At 40.2% G+C, this 17,353-nt stretch overlaps 1 protein-coding gene and 1 long non-coding RNA gene across 3 annotated transcripts in view; both read left to right on the top strand.

The window, feature by feature from the left end:
- Nucleotides 1–7,803, top strand: part of HSPA12A (heat shock protein family A (Hsp70) member 12A) — a 55,804-nt gene extending 48,001 nt beyond the window's left edge. The window contains exons 12-14 of one of the 2 annotated variants that reach the window (XM_051799576.1): nucleotides 541–644; nucleotides 2,087–2,694; nucleotides 7,598–7,803. In XM_051799576.1, the coding sequence (XP_051655536.1) occupies nucleotides 541–644; nucleotides 2,087–2,694; nucleotides 7,598–7,603 (718 nt within the window). In that variant the 3' untranslated portion in view covers nucleotides 7,604–7,803. Of the gene's footprint in view, nucleotides 1–540; nucleotides 645–2,086; nucleotides 7,229–7,597 lie in introns of those variants that run through there. The other variant, XM_051799575.1, reaches the window with a different exon arrangement.
- Nucleotides 7,804–11,627: 3,824 nt separating this feature from the next.
- LOC127477235 (uncharacterized) lies at nucleotides 11,628–16,472 on the top strand. The gene is made up of 3 exons (XR_007906897.1): nucleotides 11,628–12,090; nucleotides 14,332–14,402; nucleotides 15,999–16,472. It is a non-coding gene; the product is annotated as an uncharacterized LOC127477235 (long non-coding RNA).
- Nucleotides 16,473–17,353: the final 881 nt, after the last annotated feature.

Here is a 17,353-nt window from a genome sequence, read left to right as displayed (position 1 = left end):
TGAAATATAGTGTGCATTAGTGAAAGGGAGATTACTGAGCTGTATAGATGTGTATCAGTGATGGAATAACCTAATGCCTGTATTCACTTAATAAATGTTGTGCTTCATTAAAAATTTTGTGCTCTCTTCTGCCTCCTGAGGCTTCCAGACTTGCTTGTTTTCCTTGGGTGTTTCCCGTGGCTTTGGCCCGCTACTGCTGTAATCTAAATGTTGCCCTTCTGGGCTGAATCAGTGCTGTTTCAAGTGAGCGAGCCCCGGGTTGACTGCCAGCTGTTTCAGGAAGCAGTTGAGCATTGCTAATGCTGCAAAAGGCAATCAGGCAAAGAAAACAACAATTAGACAAGGAAAAATAATAATTCTATTTTAAAATTTTACATTGCTGCGGTTGGTATGGGGCTAGGGTGAAGTGGGGCGCTTTCTTCCAAGCAAAATGGTCACAGATCCTGTAAACTCATTCATTCATGTATTTAGTATGTCTGATGATTGTTTTGCAACTCAGCTGTAATGTTTTAATGTTTTTTCCTAACTGTTCTTTTCCAGTGTGGACTTTGTGAAATGGTCTTCCCAGGGAATGCTGAGGATGAGCCCGGATGCAATGAATGCTCTTTTTAAACCTACAATTGACCAGATTGTTCAGCACCTCAGTACGTATCTGTGTGTAATTCCACTTATTGGCTGAGTTGAAATGGAGGTTTTTCTTCACTGTTTCAGGGCAGTAACTGTAATAAAGTCAAATAACCTTCCTAGTATGTACCAGTTGTGGGCAAGGAATTTAGTTCTGAAACTTGTAGTTGTCTACAAATTAGTTAGGAAAATAATAAAAGTGAGGGACATCTGAACACATACTCCTCCTGCTTAGTTCTAGTACTAGTTACTGAGTGTGATTCAGTCCTGTTACTGCCTAAGCTTCAATTATTCTGTACTTCCAGGGCTGCAAGCATTCACAAAATTAAAATGCACTGAGAAACCCAGATCCTGCTTTTCTTTTTCCTGTTTCAGGCAGCAGCTTAATAATGCCAGAGGTGTAACTAGCTTCTGATTTTTCCTGCTATTGAGACCTCTAGTTCATTTCTTCCCAGCTTTTGTTCATGACCCTCCAAATCACTGACATCTCTTAAATGCAAATAGTAAATGATGCATCATGGTAAAAGTACTTCCAGGTGTGGCTTAAGCAGCACCGTATTTATTTATCCAGTAATGGAAAGTGATGTGGGCTTTTTGGGAAAATGATTATTTAAGATCTTTGTGGTGGAAGATTGGATTTGTATCAAGTAGAGTATAATGTATGTACTGAGCAAAGTGTTTCTGTTCTACACATTAAAAAACACTAACTGAATCATATTTGGAATGGAATATCCAGTTTTGCTCACTATATGTGAGGGATTATTAGGTTAACTTCAGAGGTCAGAACTTACATATGAACAGGGAGGGAGAGGCCTAGAATTACAACAGTTGTGCCATGTAACTCAGTCTTGCTGCCTCAGTTATTTGAACTAAGGGTGAGCCTGCAACTGAACTGTATGATATTCCTGAAAGTAGGGATTGTGGGTTTGAGCTAAGAAGGAACATCTGTAAAAATGTAAGGAGGTGTAACTTTACAGATGGTATTTCTTGTGGTTAATATGTCAGGGTCAGAAATAATAAGTGAATTTAAAATGGGGTGACTTATCTGGAATGCAGTAATGGGTGTGGGAATCATTTGGGTTTGAGAATGTCTCACTGATATTTGAAGTGGCAAGATGGTGTCTGTTTCCCTATTACCCATAATGTGACTGGCAGGATTTTGTTGCAAGAAATGTATGTCTCCCTTTACTCATAGAAGCTAAATAAAAATTCTGTTTTAAAGGCCACTTCAGAAATATTGTATGCTTTGAGGTAAGTGAATTCATAGTGAAATAGAGTATAGTAGAGACTACAGAAGTGGGAGTAGTGAATGCTGAGAGTGGCAGTGTGGGCATAGATGTGGCACTTTCAGATCTTGTGCATGTGCATGAAACATTCGGTGCACTCAGACATTAGGATTTGCATTTGCATTGCCTTGTCACAGTGTATTTTTCCTTATTGAATGGGCTCTGTTTCTGTTTAGGTGAAGTGTTCGACAAGCCAGAAGTGACCAACGTCAAGTTTCTGTTCCTGGTGGGTGGCTTCGCCGAGTCCCCCTTGCTCCAACAAGCCGTGCAGAGCGCGTTTGGTTCGAGATGTCGAGTCATCATTCCTCAGGATGTGGGTCTCACCATCCTCAAGGGAGCTGTTCTCTTTGGCCTGGACCCTGCTGTCATCAAAGTGCGGCGTTCCCCGCTCACCTACGGCGTTGGTGTGCTCAACCGCTTCGTGGAAGGGAAGCACCCGCCGGAGAAGCTTCTGGTCAAAGATGGCACACGCTGGTGCACCGATGTCTTCGACAAATTTATCTCAGCCGACCAATCCGTAGCCCTTGGGGAAACTGTGACGCGCAGCTACACACCTGCCAAACCTTCCCAGCTAGTAATAGTGATCAATATCTATAGCTCAGAACAAGACAACGTTGGCTTCATCACCGAGGCTGGGGTGAAGAAGTGTGGCACCCTTCGCTTGGATCTCACGGGAACTGATGCTTCAGTGCCAAACCGGCGGGAGATCAAAACACTGATGCAGTTTGGGGACACTGAAATCAAAGCCATGGCCATTGATGTTGCAACCTCTAAAAGTGTCAAAGTTGGTATTGATTTCTTAAACTACTAATGGTCCTTTTCCCCACCACAGCCTGTTTGTGAGACTGATCTTCCAGTATTCCATTTTTTGACATTCATATATCATGTAATCAAGTTGAATTTCAGCAGGCTACATGAGAACAGCTAGTAGTGAGGTGGGGTAATGTAATGTCATGTTTGTGCCCTTTGATGATCAAAGGCTGGATTTTGAAAGACCCTTAAAAAGTTTTGGGAGCTAAAGTTCCAGAGGTAGTTAAAAGTTCCTAAATTACTCAAGCATGCTTAAAGATCTACCTTTATTAAGTACACATGGATTATTGTTGGGTCTCGAAGGTTAGTTAAAAATATATAAAAGTATAATCTCTTTGCCTTCTTCTTCTTCTTCCTCTTCCTCCTAAGAAAAAGTCAGTAACCCACATGGTTGTTGTAGGGGGTGTATTTGTGTGGGATATCTGTTTAAACAGCACCATCCTCTGGCAATGGGAACAAATTAGTAGTCTGTAGTATTCTTTTAACTTTACCCGGTGCTTTCGGAATTTAAAGTGCTGAAAATTAATGACTCAAAGAAATGGGAAAAGAAAATCCTCAGAAATCCCTAAAATTAGATTTAGGAAGCAAATATATATATCTAAGAGCCTAATATTGATTGCTCCAGTTTGAAAACAAGGCCTTTATTGCCAAAGCTCTCAGAACAAGCTGTTAGATTAATTAGCTAGCATTGCCCTCATTATACTTCGGAAGATTATTAAGAGCTAAGCTGTTTCCCATTTGGGTCTTTTAAACTTATTTTTATTAGTTTCCATCTGAAACCATGGCATCACATATTAGTTGAGGTTGAACAGGACATCATTGACTGTCTGATGCAACCTCTCAGCTCTGAGTAGTGTCAGCCAGAACAGGTTGCTTTCTTCAGTTCTGAATATCTCCAAAATGGAGATGCCTAAACTTCATTTGACAACTCTCACTGCAAAAAAGCTTTTTCTTCTGTTCAAAAGGAATATCTGGAGTTTGAATTTGTGCACATTGCCTCTTTCACTGGATACCTCTGATAAGTCTGACTGCATCTTCTTTACTGTCTGCTGTCAGGCATTTGTACACGTTCCTAACGTCCCCTGAGCCTTCTCGAGCCTAACAGCCCCAGCTCTTTCAGCCTCTCCTCACATGGAAGATACCCCAATCCCTTCATCATCTTCCTGGCTCTTTGCTGGTCTCAGTCCAGTGTGTCCACGTCTCTCTTGTACTGGGAAGCACAGAACCAGATCTGGCTCTCCAGCTGTGTGGTCTCACCAGGGCTGAATAAGGGGGAATAATCACGTTCCTTGACCTGCTGCCAGTGCTGTTCCCAATACAGCCCAGGAGGCTGTTGGCATTCTTTGTTGCAAGGGCACATTGCTGGCTCACACTGAACCTTGTGTCTGCCAAGACCCCGAGGTCTTTTACTGCCGCCAAGCTGCTTCCGAGTCCACAGCGTGTCCTGGTGTAGGGGGTTATTCCTCCCCAGCTTCAGGACTTTTCACTTGCCTTCACTGAACTTCGAGGTTCCTGTCTGCAGATTTCTCCACTCTGTTGGAGTCCTACTGACCTGTCTGGTTTATCAAGCACTTCTCCAAGTGATTATTTTTTTATCTTATTAATTCCTATATTGAGATTTGGAAGTACAGGTAGATGATGGCTGTCCAGGAACATTTAAGTGACTTAAAAGAGAGAAAACCATTCAGATCACAAGTACCATAATATATTTTGTGTAGCAAACATTTAAATGGAGTAAAATATATTGCTGTGTTGAGTTGAATGGCCAATAAAGTGGAAGGCAGAAGCCAATATAATGCAACTACAAACAGCATTAAATAAAGCTACATGGCTTTACATGTCTGTGAGCACAGAACTCTGACACAGGGGAAATGCGGAGATGGTCATGGCAGCATCTTGTTTTCCAGATAACAACTTTCTGGAAACATTTTCTTAAGCATGTTCACCTGGAATATTTCTTTTGCAACTCAAATAGTTTCTATTTTGCAAAATGCTACAGGTGGAAAACTTCTGAAACCTACATTCTATATCTGCCATGAACTGACAACTACAGATTGAAATCCAAATCCCACTCCAAATGAGCAGACTGGTGCCACCCAGAATCACCCCAAAATACCGATGCTTTCAGAGCATTTATACAGAGCTGCCCAATTACCTGCTGGAATTCATTGCATTTTTGAAACTTTGAAACGTTATTATTAATCTAAACCTTCCTTTCTAATAAGTTGAGCATGAGTTAAATTCATTGCTGACACTTTTGGGAGATAAAAGCTTAATCAGTAATTTCACTAATTTATGTTCCAGTCCTGCACTTAAGCTTTCTGTGTTTATCCTGCAGTTTTGCCACAATAAAGAGCTGCAGAACTGATCCACTGCATTTTGTCATTGAGTTTTCTGTGTCTCCCGCAGAATTCCTTAGTTGAATGGGAAGTGTGTTCTGCATTTAGCTTTAAAAAATATATATAAATAAAGGACTAAGGAGAATGCTAGTCATAGTATCCAGCTGGATACTTTCTATGATTACAAAGTGTGCTTGCTAGCAGTCGATTTCCTGCTGCCTGCTAAATGCTTTAAAAGCTAAATACTGGGATTTTTTTGTGTGTTGCTTTCCATGGTTTACAAACAAGAGAAACTTTAAGATGAGTTATAAACAATATAATTTTATGTATATACAATATTTAAATATTGTACAGACTCTTTCTTTCTACAGTGCTATTTTCTTGTATAAAAATGCTCTTTGCCTCTGTTGATTTCATTCAGCTGTTAATTTTAAATAACAGTTTCTCAATCAGCTTCTGTAATTATAGGCTTTTAAAGATGATAAGATATGAAATGTAAAAAGGTGATCTTACAATAATAGGAAAGAAATGTTGGTGTGTCAGAGAATACAACATTCTTCCTGCAATACAAGTCATACCAGTTAAACACATTACACAGATGCACTAGTATGATGCTGGGGTTTTCATTTCTTCATTTCAGATGGTGACCATTCCTTCTCCAGCAGTTCATCATAATAATGGATGAATCCTCCTGTAAAACCAAGTTTAAAATTAGTTTGTATAATCTGGGTATACAGCTTCTTCACTAGGTTTTTGGGTTTTAATAAGGAAGTCTAGTTTAAAAAAAAAAAAAACAACCAAAAAACAAAAACACTGCAAACAAGAAACTACCTTCCAAAGTCAGGCAACACTCATGTATTGTAGCTGCAGGTTAGACTCAGTCTCTCTTTACCATTTTCACCTACCAAAAGACAAAATTCTTAAAGAAAAACAGGCTTCGGTGTCTGTGCATGCAATGTTAAATTGGGTTGGTCCAGTTCTGCACAGATTTGTTTTCAGTGGCCTTAACACAGAATTTGGTCTGCTAAATGGCTGCCCTGCCCTCCTCTCCCCTATGAAAAGGAGGTGACCTGCAAGATTAGGTGGCCCATGGTTTTCGTGCTGTTTTCAGCTGTCTGCAGGGTGGTTCCTGCAGCTCTTCTGAAGCACAGTTCCCTGCACAGCAGTGATTCTCTGCCCTTTGTATTCACCTTTTGTAAGATCCCATTTGGATCCAAGCAGGGGCTTCTTGCTGAAGTTACTGCAGCTGTAAAATGTGGTTTGCATATTTTTGCACTTCCTCCTTCAGTCTGATGAGAGCACTATCAAGCTTATCTTTGCAGTGCACTGAACTACTGAACAAACTCCCAGCTATCCTTGTTGCCCTCTTTAAGAATGGAAAATTAGCTTGTCTTCCTAAGGAATTAGAATTTTAAGTAGAATGTTATGCTGTCGTCTGTAGACTATAATCCAGTTAAACAATTTCACATTGTAAGAGGCATGTGGATGCCCATTTTGATAAAGGATGGTAGGCTGTAAAATTAATGTGGAATTTACTAGGGAATGAGTAAATTTTAGAATCATAGTTCTGATACTTTTGCAGGAGGTTCCCTGTGCAGCATTTTTTTGGTAGGGGTTTCAGATGACATTGTGCAACTTAATGTTGAAAAGACAAGGCCTGCTACCCGTAGGGAAAGCAGGGGTCTTGGCAGAAGTTTTGCTCTGAGCAGCAACTTGCAAGTTTGGGTCCAAGTTACTGAACTCTAGGCTAAAGTTTTTAGCAGCTAATTGTGATGGAATGATTAATTGTGTTAGAATATGATAAATGTGCAGTGATGGTTAGGACAGTTTACATTGAATATACTAATACTTATATACAGGAGTTTTAATGCATTATTATGAGAAGGCTAGTTATATATTGCAGGCATTTAATTGCCAAGATAGGCTGCATATTTATGATATGAAGTGGCTTAAGCGGATGAATAGTATAAAAGTTGTTGGGCATAACGTCACAGTACTCACCTGCTTGAAATAAACTATATTATAAAACCAACCATTGTGGTCTTGTTCACCTCTGTGCAAGATAAATTCAGATTTCACTGATGTTTGGAGCTGTTCACAACTTGTCTGGACTGTATCTTGAGTGTTCTTGTGTCTTCAACCATGTCAAATAAAATACCTTAAAATTAATTTTTCTTTTTGGGTGTCACTGTTCTTATGAAAATGGCTATGACTTTGGGCAATACCATAAGCAAATCTGGTATTTTCTGTAGTAGTGCTCTCAGAGAGCCAGGAAATCAAATATAAAATTTGGTGTATCAAAGAGAATGGTAAGCTTTAGGTCTTGTATATTAAAAGCTGGTTTATTGTTAAAATTGTATTATCAGGCCAATAAGCAGGTATATTTGCATGAAAATGTACCTCTTTATAGATCTAGAAATGTTTAGTAAGGTCCAACTGGACTAAAAAAAACCTTGCATAACAATTTATGCAATATTACATTTTTCTGCTAACAGTTGTAGGCCACATCCCTCTAAAATTCTGCATTGTTGTCACCAGGTTTAGAGAGGATTCAGGGGCATGTGTGACCTTCGTGTACGATGCTGCTCAGATGCAGAGATGCAGAGAGTGAACTGAGATGTGTAGCAGCCACTACACCCCAACTTCCTCCTATGTGCTGCAATGAAGATGTTTTACAGGTGCTTTATGACTATAATTATAAACACCATCCTAATAGGCAAGGTACTGTATTTAACTTGTAATGAACTTGATTTCATCTAAACATTCAATTAATGTTACCAGTACAATGGGAAATATAATTACAGTCTTCAGAGACACATTGAGAACCAAATTTTGCTTTCAGTGTTCTAGCACATCGCTGAAGCTTCCAGTGGAATTTCATGTATGTGCATTCAGAATTTGATCCTTTCATTGGACTTTTCTAAATCTCCAGGTTTTCTCATATGAGTGTGTTTATATTTAAAGTTACAGCCCCATCCTGATAGGAAGGATTATGTATAAATTGTTGGTTCTACAAAATCACATAAGCCCTTACTGAAATTTGCAGATGTTATATTCATGTGAATAGCAATAGAATAAAACAACTTATAAAATGTCTTAAGGACAATGAATGTAGAGTTCCTTTACTCAGTGTAAGAGCTGCTTTATTTTCAAGACATGCAGCCTGGGTAAATTGGTGAGAAATGCAGATGCTTTGTGTAGTTGGGATTCAGGCCTGTTATTTGCCAATTTCATTAGGTACTGATATTGGAATGCTTGTACTTAATTTCTTTTTTAAGAATAAATTCTGTTTTATTAGTTCTCATTCATGCCTTGTTGTGTTCTAACACAGAGAAACATTTTTGTGGTGGAACCGATACAGTCACAATAAGTTATTGTGCTTTTTTCCTTCAAATTAGAGACCTGAATGTGGATATTCAAACAAAGCAAGAAGTTTCACTATAGCCTGTGCAGTTCCACAGATGCAAAGATAAATTTCTTGCAGCAAAAACTCTCTTGTGCCAATCCTTATGCCATATATTAAGTCAGTTGACTGCAAACACTTTTCTGCAAACTGAGAAATTCTGTATTGTCTTTGGTTAACATACAATTGAGTGGGTGTTGCTTATAATTTTAAAGTAGTACTTATTTTCTAATTTTTCAGAGACTATATAATAATAGGGAAAGGTTTACTAGACACCATATTCCAGGACCTCTGGCTTTGTGCCCACAGCAGAAGTTACTGAACTCGGACATGGTGTTCACTACCATGGGATGGCAAAAAAATTAAGAAGTTGGTAGATTGATCCTTCTATCCGTGTCCACAGGTGAGCTGACACAAACATGGAGAAATGAAAAATACAATATAAGCTTACTCTGGGAATATTGTGTGCTGCAGCAGAGCCAAGACATAAAAAGAGGACAATACCAGACTGAGTGTAAGGAGACTGAAAGAATCAGTGTGTAACCAGGATTTTGAACTACTAGGACAAAGGCATTGGTGTGCTCCGGCAGTAACAAGATGAGGGAAGGTTTCAAAACAGAAAGAAGTGGTGAGATTGAGAGCTGTGAATGCAGAGTTTATTAAACCATAGTAATCTAAGGAGTTAGAAAGGTGACTCTCCCTTTCCGAAGGGCAGCAAGGAGTATTTCCTTCCCTTTGAGGAATAAGCTCTGCACCTCTAGTAGGAACTTCCGTCTGCCATCAGCTGATAAGAGTGGACACCAGACTGAACATTTCCTCTGTAGTACAAAGAGCAATCTCAGTGCTGCCCTGATGCTTCCCACAACAAACCCCCTGCATGCCGTGCCTGTGTATTTGCTAACATGCAAGGTTGCAGTTAAAACACTGCAGTTCAATGTGTTGTTCAGAGGTTTTACTTTTCATCTAGTGACAATCATAATAGATTTATTTTCTCAGCCCGTGACCCCTCGCCAACACTTTACCTAGATGACAACTGACTCCTCAAAATGAGAGGAGTTGAAATAAGTTAACTGTGAGCAGAGCAGAATCCAGCAGAAAAGATGCTGGTCCTGGATGATACATGCAGGAGTTCTTGTATCTAAGTGTGGTTTTCCACAAAAAACATTACAGGATCCTTCTTGGGATAATTTTCTCCTGATGTTCCTTGTGTAAGCAGGGGTCCTGGATGGCAGTACTGTCTGTAGGGTGTTGGGAACACTCAGCTAGCTGCCTTATCCATGGAAAAGTCCTTAGTTGTAGAACTCAGTGGTCAGAAGGATAGATATTTTGTCAACTCAGGATAATAAGGTCAGTGTTTCAGTCTGATAATTGTGTAAGGCAGTTGAAATATCAGATATGTGATTGAGGGTGTTCCAAAAAGCGTTTGAATAATGTTGTCGCTCTTTTGTTTTGTCTTAGGGGTGAAACACATGCGATTGAAAATCAAAAAGTGCCACACGCTTACCAAGAATGCTACAGGACTGAGGGGATGTTGACAAACCACACTGATCACATCCCACAGAAGCATTTTTCATTTCTCTCCTTCAGAGTCAGGTAGTACATAGTGTATAGTATATATATTTTCCCCTTTTTTCTTTTCTATCTCTGTGCAGATCCATCCAGTATTTTTGCTGACTGCAACTGTCTCTCTGTCAGAGCATCACAGGGATCCATGTAGCTAGAAAGGACCTCAGACATCAATCGTCTATCACTGTCCTGCTGCAAAACAGTATTAGTTCTGCCTAAGCTACTCCCAACTTTTATTTAGTCTGGTTTTAAACCTTCTGATCCTGCAGTGATGCTGCCTGCTTGGGCAGTTGACTTGTCTTTCACTGTCCTCACCTGTCTAAAGTCTTACATAATGTCAGCTTTGACTCTCTCTGGCTGTCCTACCCCTAGAGAACATGGGAACATTTCATCCCATTCCTGCTCTGACAGCTTTTGACATATCTGAAGACTAGTTTCATGCATGCCCTGAGTCTAAATCTTTAATTAAACCCCAGGTCTTTCAATCACATTTTATAGACCTATGATCTTTCTTTTATGGCTCTGTTGGCAGTGGGTGCTGATTTCTTGCAGATCAGCATCATATTGCTGGAAGGAGATTTGGAAACAGATGCCAAGGTTATTCTGTGTGCATACACATGAAGGGCTTGTGTTGGGTACATCTCACTACGAAACAGCCCTGATGAAGCATCAACAAACAATGAAATGTAATATGGGGAGCTGAGGCACATTGTGGTTTTGACTTTTGCAAACAATGGTTAAAGGCCTTCTTGTGTGCAAACTGAAGGGTGCATGTTTGAACCTTAGGAGCTTGTAGCAGTTAATATTGTATTAGCTGGATGTGTTTTGGATAAATTACACCTATGAGGTAACCACAAATTATGGTTATGAAATAGACTGTGAGTTTTGCACTCACTTTGCTTTTACAAATTGCATTGTTAAAGCATTTTCCTTGAACTCCGATACTGTGGAGGTTCTGATAAACTACTTATGCCTTGCTGACCTGAAGTGTGTTGAGCTACATGAAAAATGCTGCAATGAAAAACTTCAAGGAGTGTGAGAAATCTGTATCTTCATGAATGACTTGTTGGGGAAGTTTGGGCAGGATAGATTGAGCTTCTTACTCTGAATTTAAAATGCAAGAAAATACTCCAGCCACAGAAAATGGGGCTCCACTCTGAGGTTAAAGGCTAATTTAATCCAGTAGTCATTCCTACTTTTGGCTAGGTGTCAGCACCTCTGGTCTTTAAGTCTCCCTTACACTCCTCCTGTCATTAAAAACTCTGGCATCTTCTTTGTGGCTGTAATGGGACATTATGTCCTTTGGAAAATGAAGATCTAAATTAAGAGTGTTGGAAGACAGTGCTTTAGCACTTAACTTAATAGCTGTTACTTTACTCAAAATTGACGGGTGTGGAAGAATCTCATGACCTCTTGGTAGATTCCCAATGTTCTATCACTTAAAACTGTAAGACTAATGTGATGCCAGCACTGAATGATAAACCTTATTTATCACTCTTTCCTCTCTGCTTAACCAAAAGAGAATTTCTGTGAACAAGAGAACAGCTCACTGTCGTGCAAACTCTGCAGGCAAGATTTGTTTCCTCTGCCCTATTCCACTGCCCCCGGGCCCGGCCCCGGAACTCGTGTGGCGCGGCCGCGCGGCCCGGCCGGCCCCGGGCGCGTGCGCGACGCGCAGCCCGGCCCCGACCGCTGGGGCCCGGCCCCGGGCGCGGGAAGGAGCGGGAAGGTGGCGGCTTCGCCTGTGCGGACAGTGCCGTCGGGAGATGAGAGGGGAGCCCCGAACACACAGAAGAGAAGGACAACTCTAAACGCGGGCAGATGGAGCTCGTTCAGCCCTGTAAGGCAGATGAACCTTAGGATCAAAGGGTGGGCTCAGTTCAGCGCTCACTGTGTCTCACCTGAAAAATCCCCTGCGCGGGCTCGAAGGCCTTACCCGCATTTGCAAAGCCCTGTATCACCAGCGCGCTTGTAACAATTGTGGGTAAAGATCTTGCCCAAATTTTCGTTCGCGAAGACTGGCCATGATGATGATGATGATGATGATTCTACTCCTCCCAAGGTGAAATTAAGCATTTTTCGTGCTGTCTCCATACCCGAAATCACATGAACAAAGCTTATGGAGTTGGCATAAGCATCTTGGCATGCCCAGACAACCCTAAAAGCCCGGTAGAGGTGCACTGTCTGAGGATGCAGTCCCGGTTGGGAGTGAGGGAACAGCTGGACCTGTTCTGGATACCAAAGCAAAGCAAAAACAACTGGTGAAACTCCTCAAATTTACTGAATCTTCTGGGGGCTTTTTGTGTGTTAAGTTATATTCATCTTCCCAGGGTACTATTAGCATATTCACCTACATTGAAAAAATTAATTTCCTTGTTATATGCCAACTCTTAATTTTTTGTTCTTTCAGAATTATTGAAATTTGTGACAAGAGGTAGTGATATGAGGAAATGCTTGGTTTCTGGTTTGTTAATCAATTCCATAATATCTCATTCTTCACAATTGCTTTATTTAATAGCACCAATTTCTGCTTTCAGGTCTTGACTTCCCTGATAAGCATTTAAGTTTCAGAATTTTTAAAAATCTTTTAACCTTTATCCCTTTGATTTTTTTTTTCTCAGCCTATAATTTATTATACAGTCTCCTGTCAGAGGAGGAGGCAGACTAGGTGATTTTTACTGTATTGCAAATTATAATTATTATCGTTATTTGCATTAGTAATGGATTCATTCTTATCACTGAAAACAATTCCATTATCTGATCAGACAGTTATCTTCACACTGTCCGTGATCATATCTTTTCATTAGGCACCTCTTTCTCTGTGGGTCAAAAGGAGAATTATTCTTTAGTTCAGTCACTTTTCACTCTTAACATTTTCCTTGCTTAAAAAGAAGTTTTTAATCCCCAACAAGGGTCTGTTGCTACAAAAATATGCTCCTTTCTGCTGCTGTGTTGCCATCCCTTCCAACCCAGCAAGGGATGGCACAGCGGTGCCAGGAGCTGCCCTTCAGTGACCTCTCTGTCACAGGCACTGGGAGAGGGTTTGTAATTCAGGTTCAGTGGGAGGGACTGAGAGGCTGATTTTCATGACCCAGCAAAGATATTTTAATGCCTTTTGGGATTAAAGCAAAGGCTTGAGGACCTACAGTCTCTCTTTAATGAAGGGCAGAAGCTTTCTTTCCCAAACCCTCCCTGTGTTCTCTGGGAGATGCAGGTTCGGAGAGGGATAATTGCAGAATGAGGGTGCAGAGGGAGCAAACACAGTCTCCTCACTGGCTCCCCACTAAATTTACTGTCCCTCTCCAGGGGTGTAAAACGGACACAGGCACTGATTTCCAAACTGCAAGCAAAGGGGAAAAGAGACAGGTTGGAGAGAGATGTGAGGTCAGGCCACAGACCCCCCTGAGGAACTGAGAGCACCTTGATGAGAGCTGCAGGTGGTGGACAACCTCTTTCACACCTCTCCTGATGACTTCTGAGTAAGGAATTAAGGACAGTGCTGAAAAGGTTGTCAGTCTAAACCAAGAGGTTGTTTTATTTATTGTTAAGCAGTTCCTGTGGGAGTTTCTGTCATCTGACTCAGGCTGTGGCCAGCAAACAGAGTGCTTTGTGTTGGGAGAAGGAGGGGATGGCTTCTGCTCTTCCATCACCTCAGGCAGGAACATACACATGCTTACTCTGTGTTTTGCATTCCGTGTAAAGAAGGTGATGACTATATTCCTCCTTAATGGAGAGCCTCTTCTAAGCAAGCAATGGTACCGCACTCAGGGCAGACCTCACTCTCCAAAAAGGATATTCAGGACTCCCAGAGGAATCCAACCTCTGGAACTTCACACCCCAAAACTGAGGTACCCAAGCCACCAGTAATGTTCATTGCTGTTATTTTTCTTGAGAGCGAGACTTAGGTTATAAAAATTTTAATAATATAAATTACTATGTAAAGAAGTGCATTACTGTGGAGATTTAGATCCACCTTTTTTCCCCCTTTACCTCCATAACTGGTGAGATGTGAAGCCATTACCTACATAATGCAATTAAAGGTAAGATTTTCCATAGGTTGTGTGCCACAACAATAATTCCATGGGTCACAGCACAAAGAGGAACTTGAATGCAACTTTTGTCTTTGGGTCTCACATGTCTTCAAGGTGCCAGCAAGGGTAGTAGCCACTCAAATGTTATTGTGTAATTGAATACAACATTTAGACATAATTTAAAGAGTACTTTGCTTCTTGCTTCTGTTTGTATATAGGCACGGTTTAGAAGTAAGTGTCATGTAGGTCACTATAAGTATTTTTTCATTCAGGGCTGTGGAACATCACATCGACCCTCTCCTTTCTTCCTCTGCCCTCTGCTGAAGCCTCCTCTTTTGACCAGGTAAGAAAGGGGATACATCCTACCCTTTTCTTGTTTTCAAATTTGAGAGGGTTTGCAGAGGAAACAAAATGAGTATCTTAAGTTACATAATTTCTTTGGCAAAAAAAGTATTTTGTTCTAGTAAATATGTCTTTTGACAAAGAAATTGTCCCCAGTTTATATCAGTAACAAGTTGTTAACAAATTTAGTCTTGTTTTTCCACAGTTAAACACAACCATACATAGTATATATTTCTGAAGTATGAGGGTATGGCAAAATACCTTAGGATTTACACTCAAACTAAGGAAAGACTAGCCTTCAAGGCATAACATCATAAAATTCTTATTTGCAACCTCTGAGGACACATCCCAGGAAGGTATGGAAATAAATACAAGTACATTACACTGTCAGCTGTGACTGGGTGATGAAAGCTCTAATATGACAAACTAGATTAAAAAACCCCTCAAGAGATTCAGCAAAGAGAATTCATCAATGCCAAATTAAGATACGCTCAGATATTTCTTGAAAGATAGAACCTCATTATCCTACTGATTTACGGAACAAAGTAATGACTGTGGACAGCATTGTCTAAAGACAACAATGAGCTCTGGTATAGCTCAGTAATAATTAGAGCCACATGAAATCTTCAATTTATTTTTTTTTTATTATTCTCAGATTATTTGTAATATGGGAGAAAAATGCATCACACATGGTAATCTCAAATGTAATAAAAATACGTGTCCCAAGTTGTTCCCATATTTAAAATTCTGATTGCAGTGCTGCCCACCAACAAAATAATAGTAATTTCTGGCAGGAATTATAAAACCTTAACTACAGCACAAAGCATTTTTCACCAAATTACTCACTTTATATCCACAATTATAGCCCATTTGTTTTCTTATGCTGATAACAAAAGATACATTTTGAGATCCTTGCTGTGCTACTCTTCCTTTAATAAATAAAGTGAGCTTTTCAAAAGCTACAAAATGATGCGGATAAAAATCAAAACATTCCTACATTTAAAGATTCAATCAAAGACTTGCCATGAATGGTGTGATATTAAAGTTCAAAAAAAAATAATCAATTTAGTGTGTATTTTTGAACACAATTTGTCACAAATAGCATTCCCAATAGATAAGAATGATTATATGGTAAAGAGAGTAATTTATATATCTCAAGCGTTCTGCTTTTGTCACCAACATCGTTAAGGAATTTGACACATTTGCAGGAGAACAATATATGTCAACTGAAATATATACCAATTAGCCATAAATGGGACACTGAAATGAATGATGCATGTGCATGCTATACTTACAAGTAATAACATGTGGTTTAAAGTCGCTCGCGTTTTCAAACAAGAATTCTTTTTATGTTGTCATTTAAAATATCTAATATTTCAAAAGGTCAGGAATAAATAGCACCATTAGCATTAAAAGCTAGCTAAAGGGAAAGTAATTTGTTGTTCATTTAACATTGCATTTTATGTAATAGCTTTGTAAAATGTTCAGAGGGGGGAGATTTTGCTCGGCTAAAACAAGATGACGGCAGCTCCAGTTCATTATTAAAAGGAGATTTTTTATTATGCTATTGTCAACTTTAATGTCTTGATTCTGTTAGGTGTTTGTTAAAATTACATGGGTTGCTGAAGTGGCTATGGCAAAGGATAATGCCGAGAATATCGTAACTGTCAAAACAACTGCGTAGGCAAGAATCTGCTTATACCAAGGTAATGGAACAAAAGACAAAGGAGAAACTCTTCTACAGTGTTAGGAAGTTAATAACCCTGTTGAGGTTTCCTCAGCAGGAGGTACTGAGATCAGGAAGCCAGTGTCTGGAAGAGACAAACAGTGAAGGCAGAAGGAAGTAGGCAATGTCAGGGGGGTGTGGTCTCTTAAGGCAACAATATTATGCTCCTGAGGGAGCAAAATTGGGTGGAATCATAGAGTAGTTAGGGTTGGAATTGACCTTTAAAGGTTGTCTAGTTCACCACCCCTCCCCACCCCTGAAATAAGTAGGTACAGCTTCAACTAGACGAAGGTGCTCAGAGCCCTGTCCAGCCTGACTTTGAATGTTTCCAGTGATGGGGCATCTACCACCTCTCAGGCCAACCTGTGCCAGTGTTTTACCATTCTTAAAATAAAAAACTTCTTCCTTATATCTAATCTAAACCAAATAGTGCCTTTTAATCTGGGCAAGAGGCACAAGTGCAATTTAGAAAGTTTTTAAACATAAAAGCAATCCTGCACATCTCTGACTGAAACTGAAATTGCTGGAAGATATTATCTTCAGTTGTGTTAAAGCAAGGAGCAGTTTGGCTTTTACATAAGGAACTTAGTCCAGCTCAGAGCATGCCCACAGGTAGCTAATCTTCAATGCTGATGATGGTCCCTTTTCTATTCTTTACAGCCCTCATCTCCCTTCAAGAGCTGGCAGAATGCACTGAATAAAAAAGAAACACTATTTTTTTTCTATATTAAAAGAGTAGTGCTCTAAGACAGAATAAATTGGTTTCAACCTCCACCACTGCACAGGGAATCTAAAGCCTTGCTGGGAGGTTGATGTCCTTCAGGAAAAGATATTATGGGGGAGGATCAGAAAGGCAGAAAGACCAGAGCGCCCCAGTCTGGGGAACCTGAGAAGAAACTGCAGGAAAGGTCCCCAGGACTGTTAGGTCTGTGTAGTGGTAGATCTCCATCAGTTCTGTGGGATTTTTTCTGTGAGGATGGACTACTTCTGTCAGCAGAGGCAGTCCAGCTGGCTTCTCCAGCAGCAGGCTGAAGGAGCTGAGACAGGATTACACAGGGTCAGAAATGAATTCGTGAACTCTCCACACTTTAGCTGAATGTGTTCATCAGAAAGCATGGAAAGAACCGATCCTCTCATTGCATTACCTCTTTCGATCCCATCATCCAGCAGTTTTGTTCAAGGCTGAGGCCCAGCATAAGGGATTTCAGGATACTTTGGAGAATGTT

Source organism: Manacus candei, unplaced genomic scaffold, assembly GCF_025592945.1.
Source record: "Manacus candei isolate 608988 ecotype Guabito, Panama unplaced genomic scaffold, ASM2559294v1 h1tg000050l, whole genome shotgun sequence".
Classification (NCBI taxonomy): domain Eukaryota; kingdom Metazoa; phylum Chordata; class Aves; order Passeriformes; family Pipridae; genus Manacus; species Manacus candei.
This window is presented reverse-complemented; position numbering and strand designations above follow the sequence as displayed.